General features: G+C 35.3%; 1 protein-coding gene across 1 annotated transcript; it reads left to right on the top strand.

Annotated features, from left to right (window-relative positions):
- Nucleotides 1-3,374: 3,374 nt before the first annotated feature.
- Nucleotides 3,375-7,043, top strand: LOC121753668 (glyceraldehyde-3-phosphate dehydrogenase GAPCP2, chloroplastic-like). Its single transcript, XM_042148907.1, has 14 exons — nucleotides 3,375-3,673; nucleotides 4,240-4,325; nucleotides 4,412-4,479; nucleotides 4,578-4,616; nucleotides 4,823-4,923; nucleotides 5,070-5,182; nucleotides 5,263-5,362; nucleotides 5,443-5,589; nucleotides 5,729-5,789; nucleotides 5,902-5,999; nucleotides 6,078-6,220; nucleotides 6,316-6,399; nucleotides 6,490-6,579; nucleotides 6,687-7,043. Exons 1-14 carry the CDS (start codon nucleotides 3,626-3,628, stop codon nucleotides 6,739-6,741), a joined length of 1,233 nt encoding a protein of 410 aa, XP_042004841.1. The 5' UTR covers nucleotides 3,375-3,625; the 3' UTR covers nucleotides 6,742-7,043.
- The last annotated feature ends 3,279 nt before the right edge of the window (nucleotides 7,044-10,322 follow it).

Below are 10,322 nucleotides of genomic sequence, written 5' to 3'. Positions count from 1 at the left end.
TTGCTTAAATTGATTTAGTTTGAGATGGGCCCTGAGGTTGCTAAATTAATCGGCCCAGACATTGCTAGTTGGAGTATAAGTATAACCCATAAAATATGGTCAGGTAAATCCAAAATGATCCTAAAATCGGCCCATCATCGATAAGATTAGGTGATTGGGCACACGTAATGGATTAATTAAGTGAATATATAACAAATTAAAAAGTAAAGTAGATCAATGAAAAGAAAAATATAATACTATATAAATAGAATAAAATTAAGCAATGACCAGAATAAATAACTTATTGATCCCAAAATATCCCAAACAATAATAAACAACCCAATTAATAAGAAATGAAGTAAGTCCTAATTTCTCAATGTAACGAGGAAATAGCCAATGGAGCATGTAGGACTATTTTGTACTACATGTTTTAATTTATCCTAGAAAGCCTACACTAAAACCTATGCTAATTGATTATTATAATCATTTCATTGAACTCGACATTAAAGATATATAGTATTATCCACCTAATACGTAGTACTCCCTAACATTATTGCTTTTATATAAATTACATTCCCTGCAAAATACCTATCTTTTAAGAACATAAAAATTGAAAAGCATTCATTTGCGTTGGTCAATTAAGGACAAATTTATGACGCAAAATAAAGCGTTCATAAATTAAGGACAAATTAACTTAATCTTTTTTTGTGACGCTTCCATTTACGTTCTCTAACTTTGATTGGAACACTAATAACAATGACGCCTTTTGAAGCATTGATGGTATACCTAGAAACACAAATTAACATTTTTATATGCATTAATCGTTTTTTGTTGTTGTAGTGATTCTTCTATAATCAAAAGTTATATTTTTATATTTTGGATGATTTAAAAACCTAGCCACTTTCTACATTTGATAAGTTTACTTTTCTATAAAATTAAATTTTCAATAACAATATTTCAATTATTATCATATAATTTTCCAATTTTGCATTCTAAATAGTGATCGTGTATAATGTTGTAAAAAGTGGGAACATGGAAGTATAGTATCACTAGCACTAACAATATACTAGTACTATAATTTAATTGAGGCCCAATAGTTGCAGAAGTGCTGTAATATCGAAAGTAATCCGGCGTTAATAAGTGGGCATCTCTTTGTTTTATTTAAATAGTAGGCATATGTCTTGTTTTTATTTAATAAATTAACTAGATAGTATGTTTACGAGCAAACAGCATTGTGACTTTGATTTTGCTATTATATGGTTGTTGGACCACGTGAGGAGTTTGGTGAGTCTACCTAAATATGAAATCAACTACATCACCTCTAAACTAACCCTTTCCATTTATGATAAATAATAAATAAAGTATAATAATAAAAATTTGTTACGCTCCTTAGGTAGGTCACATTTGTTCAATGTCAGCATTACAATTACAATTACAATTACAATTACAATTGGTATACTGACGTCCATGCCCTCAACTATATTTACGAATACTATATCCTTTTGTTGTAAACAAAAATAATAGAAATAAAACAAGAAAAACAAATTTATAAGCTATAGTTTGAAATCAACTATACTTCAGTCCACCTTATAAGCTTCCATGGCCTATGGTGATGAAGACAACCAACTTAATGGGCAAGATGTTTTTCCCAGTCAATTGATTAAGAGATCCGAATCATTTCTACATCAAATATAGAGTGTGTATTAACTAGTGGTAGTAACTTTTTCGTGTTGCAGTTAATTATTGAGTAATTGGTTAATCTCTCTAAATTTGAATACAAATCCTTACAATTTTTTCGTCAGCTTATAATATATTAGTTGAATCGAATCAATCGATTATAAATCAAAATATTGTGTTATAGCAAACGATTGATTAATCGAGAGATTTCGGAAAAAAGGTCTCAATTCGCAAGCCTTTCGAAATTTAGGATTAAATTCGCTAACCTTTCGATATATGAGATCGTGGCATGCGAATTTTTCGGAATAAGGGATTTTAGATTTTTAATCTATTTTTTCTTCTTTTTTCTTATTTTTGCTCTTATAATATTTATAAATAGACTAAATTACCCATTATATTTTTACCCCCATTTTTATATTTTTTGCTCCAATAATTTTATTCCCACCAAATTCTTAAAAATCATGGCTAATTACCGCTAGTCCACCCTCATCCTCTTCCTCCACTTCTGCCTCCACCCTCCTCCTAGATTATACTCATCTTCGCCGTCGCCAGTCCGCCTGAAATACCGATGGTTCGCCGCTGCTGCGGCATGCTACTGCGAGCGTCGTCGTCCTCTCTGTATTCACCAGCCATCAATTTCCGCCTCTGTCCCTTAAATCCCTAACTGCGATGCAACCTTCGTTCAACATTTCAGACTCGTGAATCTTCCGACTGGCTACATATACTGTGGCGCCGACCAAATCGAGGTTGAGATGAGCTCGCCCAAGGCCGCCGTTGGTCGCGCTCAAGGCTCTTGCCGAGCTTGCACTGTCCCAGCCTAGCTGCTGCTGTGCGTGCTTCGAGCCGCCAGTTCCTCCTTCAACAGTCCCATCAATTTCTCTCGAGTTGTTGCCATCGCCTACTCTTCTCCTTTGTTGGTTGAATGTGGAATGTGATGAAGATTGTGTGAAAGTAGGATTATACTGAATCTCTAATTGGATTTGTGATTTGCCTATCAGCTCCTCTTTTTCAAGATGTTATGGATGGCCTGATTTTGTTAAAACAAAATTGGAGTTGCTGAGCTGCAATTTGACGCAAAATGGAGAAATGGAGGTGTACAGAAATCCAAAATAAAATTGAAGTAAAATATTAGGGGTAATTTAGTCTATTTATAAATGTTATAAGAGCAAAAATAAGAAAAAAGAAGAATAAATAGATAAAAAAAATCGAAAATTCCTTTTTCCGAAAAATTCGCATGCCACAATCCCATATATTAAAAGGTCAGTGAATTTAATCCTAAATTTCGAAAGGCTTGCGAAATTAGACCCTTTTTTCCGAAATTTCTCTGATTAATCGCCCTAGGTTTATTTTAGTTAGCACCGTTAGAAATATTTGTCTTCTAAAATGAGACCAAAAGAAAATGGGAAAAGATCCAGTGGGGCCCAGATGATTCTGACGTGGCAACCAAGAAGGCGCTCAAAACGACAACGCCACCAACGGAAGAAAAAGCAACAGTTTCAGGCTCATTATGGGCCTTGAGGGTGGGCTCCATTGCGGTTAGCTTGACCGGAATGAATCCTCTCCCATCACAGCAGAAAGTGCTTTACATCACAATTTTTTATTAATAAAATAAAATATTAATTAAATTTTGCTTTTTTAATTGGGCTGTGAAAGCACAGCACTACTACCTGCTGTGGTGGGAGCATAGTAGACGATCCATCTCCTAGCTTGACCCAATGAAAAATAAACAGTGATGACGACGGGTGATACGGCGTCGTTTTATTGAATTTTCCTCAATTTCGACACGAGCTTAATAAACTCCGCCTCTTCCATTTCTTTAAGCATATTTAAGTAGTTGGGCCACCTCTTCTCCTCAAAAGCCAAAGCCTCTTCTCTTTTTTCTAGGGTTCTGCTGTATATAGAAGAACATAGAATACAGAAGCATTTCTTTTTGTTAGGTTTTCGCAGTGAAGAGTTGGTTGCTGGAGAAATGGCCTTGTCTTCTTCGCTCCTTATCCGTCCCTGCGACCGATCCAAGGTTCGGTGTTTGTTTTCTTCTTTTGTTTGCTTTTTTTGATCTCTGTGAGATCGAGCTCAGATCAGCTGTTTCGAATTTTTTTCTAGTTGTTTTGAGCCCCAAGATGCTTTTTTTGCTCTTTGATTATATCGAATTGATTGATTTATTATGTTTTCGTTGACAAATTGGTTCTGGCAGTACAAGTGTACAAATTGGACAATTTTCTGGATTTTTCGTTTCAGTAATTTTTGCCCGATTTGGAGTTGGTTGTGTTTTGAATGTTCAAGTATTGAGAAATGTAAAGATTAGGGTGGTTGGATTTGCGATTTGTAGCACTTGGAGGAAGTGATGGTTAATGATTTCGTTCCTGTAAACCTCCTCGTGTTTATGCAGCCTAAGATTTATAACTGCTTTGTACACTTGATGTCCATGCATGGTATAGTTTGTAGCTTCGTAAGTTGGATTTTGTTGTGTTCTGCTTAAGTAGTAGTACTTGTTACTTTATGTCTTGATCGCTCTGTTTGTATTTGATGTGTAGCGGGAGGTTCATTTATACAATCTCTAATGTCTAATTGCATCATTTTCAGGCATCCTTCGGCCTTAATGCTAATGTTGTCAACCTTCAGTCAAGTATATTCGGGGTTAATTTGCCAGTGGAGTCTTTCCCACTACAGTTCAGTGAATGTTTTCATTGCTAACTCATTAATGTTATCATTATTTGGGTTATATCCCAAATGACACTTAATTTGGAACTTGTAGGAAAATCTGTGCCCACACTGTTTGTCCTATTAAAGCAACAGCGACAGAAGTACCTCCCACCACCCTTAGTAAGCCCTATACACTTTCTTCTTTTCTTTTTCTAGATTTCAGTTCATGTTTTGTTTTATCTGTTTGATAAGCTGCTTCCTATGCTTTACTGATTCAGAGTCACGAAGCAGTGGGAAGACCAAGGTTGGCATCAATGGTAAGCTTAGCTTTAATATGATTCTGCTTCTATTCAATTTCATATATAACTGCTCTTTCTTATCGTTGCTCTCAATTTTTTAATATTTGTTGAATCATGTTTTCCTATCCTTTAGCCGTCTACAAGAAGTTCGTCATGTCACAGGCTATTTTCAGGGTTCTTTCTGTTTGCATATGAGTAAGACTGAACTGCTTGGTGTAATGCAGGTTTTGGGCGTATTGGAAGAATACTTTTAAGGATAGCATCTTTCAGGGATGATATCGAGGTGGTAGCTGTTAATGATCCTTTCATTGATGTGAAATACATGGTCAGTTTCCTTGCTCAGCTTCATCTCCATTCTTGACCTGATTGTTAGATTAGCTAAACCCAAATTCTGATTCTGCATTCAAATGGCTGAACTATTCTCATTATGGTTGATTACTTCTGGAGTGTGATCTTAGCAATATGTTACAGGCATACATGTTCAAGTATGATTCTACTCATGGACCTTTCAAGGGGACCATCCGTGTTATTGATGAATCCACTTTGGAAATCAATGGAAAACAGATCAAAGTAACCAACAAAAGGTATTACCATATATTACAATTAGTTACTACCCTAGAACCAGCACACTAAGGTGTACTAACTTCCAATACTCCGACTGAAGGGACCCAGCGGATATTCCCTGGGGTGATCATGGAGCTGAGTATGTTATTGAGTCTTCTGGAGTCTTTACAACTGTTGAAAAGGCTTCAGCACACAAGAAGGTTAGTACCACTAGGTCCAGTAAGATTCTTAACATGCCCCTTTTCGTATGATGCACTTCTAATTAAAAGTTGTTGTGTAGGGTGGTGCTAAGAAAGTTGTGATCTCAGCTCCTTCAGCTGATGCTCCTATGTTTGTCGTTGGTGTAAATGAAAATAGTTACAAACCAAACATGGATGTTGTTTCCAATGCTAGCTGCACCACCAATTGCCTTGCTCCTCTTGCCAAGGTTCTTAAGAAATCCAAGTTCTTTTCTATTGTAGATTATCCTTTAGTTTGTATGAGTTTTCAAGAGCAGCGTCTTTTCAATCTCGTGGCATGCAATCATTCATCATCTACTATTCTCTTACAATTTGCTAATTTTGCAGGTAGTGCACGAAGAGTTTGGTATTGTAGAGGGTCTGATGACAACTGTCCATGCAACAACAGGTACATGTTATGCCAGTAGTTGCTTCCCTGCAGATTTTGAAATTTCACTTTTACTCATAATTATCCTTATCGATAGTCCTGCGAAATCTTACTTCTCTTTGTTTATGTCCAGCCACACAGAAGACTGTTGATGGTCCTTCAATGAAGGACTGGAGGGGTGGCCGAGGAGCAGGGCAGAACATCATCCCTAGTTCAACTGGGGCTGCTAAGGTATTAGACAGCTATCAGTTTTGACACATTTAGTCCAGCAATTCTTCCATTTGTTCTAATCTAAAAATATAATTTCAGGCTGTTGGAAAAGTTCTTCCAGAGCTTAACGGTAAGCTCACTGGAATGGCCTTCCGTGTCCCCACACCCAATGTTTCCGTTGTAGACTTAACTTGTCGTATTGACAAAAGTGCTTCATATGAAGATGTTAAAGCGGCAATAAAGTAGGATAACCTCATCTCTGCTTTCAGATTTTTCTGTCTTTGTTTCATTTGTGTATTTGTGGTACTCAAGAGAATTTATGTCTCTTAATATTCAGATATGCTGCAGAGGGTCCGCTGAAAGGCATTCTAGGATACACTGATGAAAATGTTGTCTCCAATGATTTTGTTGGTGACTCGAGGTATGATTTTCCCCTCTTATCTCCATCCTTCCAGACGCTTGACTACTACTTGTACTGGAACAGCACATAATTGTTAAACCTTAATTGTAGGTCAAGCATATTCGATGCCAATGCTGGAATGGGTCTTAGCAAATCCTTCATGAAGCTAGTCTCCTGGTATGACAACGAGTGGGGTTACAGGTATGTCTCTCCTTCTCTCAGGCGCGCGCACGCACACACTCTCACTCACATGATGTGTGTACAAGGCTGTGTATTCCGGTGCATGATATGGCATGTTTCTGTTGCAGTAACCGAGTGTTGGACCTGATTGAGCATATGGCCTTGGTGGCAGCAACAAAGTAAGAAGCAGCAGCTTGCGGGTTTCTTTGTTTTTGTTTTTTGCTGGGAAAACGAGTTTTATACAAGGCCGTAGAAGCGACATTATGAATTTTAGGTTGCTTGAAAATGGAATTGTCTAATTAAATCAATTGTAGCCTCTTGAGATGGCTTTGAAATAATGTATGTGAACTGTTGTGGATGCACATGGATTGTTTTTTTGATGTTATGTTGTGTCTTGGGACGCAACAGACATAAGCTATATGAGTTTATTTATTTACAATGGTTAGAGAATGGACTTCTCGTGCCATAACTCCATTTTTTCTTAACGCCTACAACGAGTTCTAGTACTATTACAGATTGTCAAATAAATGTGATTTTATATCGTAGGATTTTGGGTATTGGAAGGTGCACGAGTTATCCTACGATTTTAATTTCTATTTTTCTAGATACGAGGGAAATTGGGACAAGCCTCGGGTTCTTAATTTTTTATAAAGTGGAGTTATTGTATGACAAAAAAATTCAAATAATACTACACGATTACAAAATGGTTTGCAAAAATTACTAAATAGAAAAAAAAGAGAGAGAAAAAGTAGTTAAAGTAATTTTAGAAGATTAATAATATAACATGAATTTTTTAAAACATAAGTGGATTAATTTTGATTGATGCACAAAATGACAATTTTTAAAAACAAATGGAGTATCATCTATTGCATTTTCTTTTAAATAAGTTTCTCTTATCATAGTTTAATGACAATTTCCTCATTATTGTGTATGCAAATATGCAGTGCAAGCTAATTCCATCAGATCTATGCACGGATGCTTATATGAGGTGGCTGCATTTAAAAAGAATAACCGAAAAATGAGTCCATTATCTTTTAATATAAAATCATGGGAAGTGATTATCAATGGAATTAAAACAAGCTTAATACCTTTTTTTCTTGAATTTGTCCACGTTTGGACTCTATAAAAAGGCAATGCATGTACGTGATTCAAATATAACCTCAAACTACAAATAATGGCTAAGCAATTCTCAACTATCTCGCTCTTTCTTCTCTGCCTCTTGATTTTTCGTAAGTCTACAATTTCCCCATCATCTATACTCTATAGCTTTTGTAATCAATTAAATCTATGACTAAATATATATGTAGTATATTAAGTAGACACCACACCATGATGAAATCTAAATATACATGAATATATAATCAACTTGTAAACTACTATACATTAATCGATAAATAATGTTTGTGATTGTAGAAGAGATGATGGTGAGTGAAGCAGCCGTATGCTCGGCGCCGAGCAAGTTGTTTCGGGGGATCTGCTTCAGCGACAGTAACTGCTCCTCCGTTTGTGAGAAAGAGGGTTTCACATCTGGCGAATGCGATGGCCTCAGGCGCAGGTGTATCTGCCTAAAAGATTGCAACGGAAATGGCGGCAGTGATGCTCAGGGGCCACCGGAACAGGGCGGTGGCGGTGGCGGTGACGGGGGAGATGCAGGTCAGGGGCCACCGGAGCAGGGCGGCGGTGAGCAGCCCGCTGCAGTTTAACAGGAAATTCATGATCATGTTTTAAGAGGCACCTCAAATATCTGATTTGTTAAATAAGTATTGTTTCGTTTGCCATAAAACTATATTGGATTGGTAATTTGACGTTGCGAAAGAAATTTAGTGCCATAACCAAATCATTCATAATTTTAAAATAGCATACATCCGTAATAAAAAAAAATTAAGCCAATTAATGATTAAAACTAATCATAAAAGTATTTACATAAATGTTTGATTATTATATTCTCGACAATAAATTACGTTTTCTCATTAGATAAGTTAGTTCTATCATTAATTATTGATTTTGCCTAAATTTTGGTAGATAAGATATGATTTTTTTCTTAATTAATATTGTTATTATAACATTATCTTACTTCCTGAATTAACATTATTCTAGTAATATTATTTCATTCACAACAATTAGTAATTATCTTCTAAGGTAATTTATATTCCTTCTGTCCCAGCTTAAGTGAGACGTTTCATTTCCGCACATGTTTTGAAAAAATGATACTCCCTCTGTCCCAGTTAAGATGACCCCTTTCGTTTTTCGCATGTTTTTGTAAAAATTATAATAAATTGTTAAAATGGAGGGAAAGTAAATTAAGAGAGAAAATAATATGGAAGAGACTCTCTTCTACATTAATCTCTCAGCTACTTTACTTTTCCTCAACTTTAACTATTTATTATGATTTTTACTAAACAAGTGAGCAAAACGAAATGTGTCATCTTTAATGGGACAAAGAGAGTACTAATTAAAGTATACAGAGAGTAAAGTTAGAGAGAGAATAATGTAGAAGAGAGTCTTATTTACATTATTCTTTCTCTTACTTTACATTCTCTACACTTTAACTATTTATTATCATTTTTCAAAAATACGTGCCAAGATGAAATGTGTCACATGAGGTTCGCCTTTCATTTGCCCCCCAATACAAAGTACAGTCATTTTGACACGCATCTATTTTTTCATGACCAAGTCCTAGTTCTTTCATCAATTTTTCAGCTTCATAGTAAGACTTTGGTAGATCAACGATGGCATCTGGAAAAGCTTCTCTTTATAATTCCAAAAGCATATCAAATACTTTATTGTTCAAACTCCCAATACACTTTAAGTGCAACAAACGGATTATGAATGAGAGTTTTGAGAATTTAACACATCCTTCAAACAATGGTTTGTTGTGAACCATCAATCAACTTAAAAAATTCTCTTGCTTGTCCATTAGCAATTTCTGCATCTATATGATATCTTGTATGTTCTTCTGTATATCCACCTTCGTTTGGAACTTCAAAGGCATCATGAACTAAACCTTGCATATCATCATCACCCAAAGTATTATGTTGGTTGTCAAACCTAGATGAGCGACTACTAGGAAGTTCTCCATGAGCTATCCATTGGGTGTACCTTGGAATAAATCCATCGACCGTCAAATGTACAAATGCTTCATCTCTACTCACTCACGGATATACCGATCCCACAACGTTTGCATGGACATAATATCTTATCATTTATGCTTGCATTGCGAAAAGCATAGTCCAAAAATTATTCAAGTCCATTTTGGTATTATGCTGTTATTCTTAACTTTGTCATCCAACTTCTATCCATATTGTTTTAATAAATTCCACCAAGCCTATATATAATATATTAAATATAGAAAACTTAGTAAATTAGAAAATAGATTGTAAAATAACCAAAAAAAATATGTAATCATGTTGTAAGATTAGTCATGTTCAAATCAACCAACACATATGAAATTCATTAGCAAACTAAGTGCACAAAATCCACTTGTCTGCATTCTATAACAAAACACTAAAATGATCTAATTATCATCTCCATTAAGTACAATAGACATTGTTTGGTGTGCCTATTTATTTTTCAACATATGAGGACCACAAAAGCAATGTATGTTAGGACGTGTTTCATGTATAGTTCTAATAATTTTGTGTACTCAAATTTCTCTATTTTGCTTGAACAAAAATTCTAGTGGCTCTAAAAAAAATTATAGAGAGGAAAATTCAGACTATAACGCAAAAGGATTATGGTTGATTTCAGATTGAAGTTCTAGATTC

This window comes from Salvia splendens, chromosome 11 (assembly GCF_004379255.2).
Source record: "Salvia splendens isolate huo1 chromosome 11, SspV2, whole genome shotgun sequence".
NCBI lineage: Eukaryota > Viridiplantae > Streptophyta > Magnoliopsida > Lamiales > Lamiaceae > Salvia > Salvia splendens.
The sequence above is the reverse complement of the archived record's forward strand: the minus strand, read 5'-3'. Positions and strand labels throughout refer to the sequence as shown.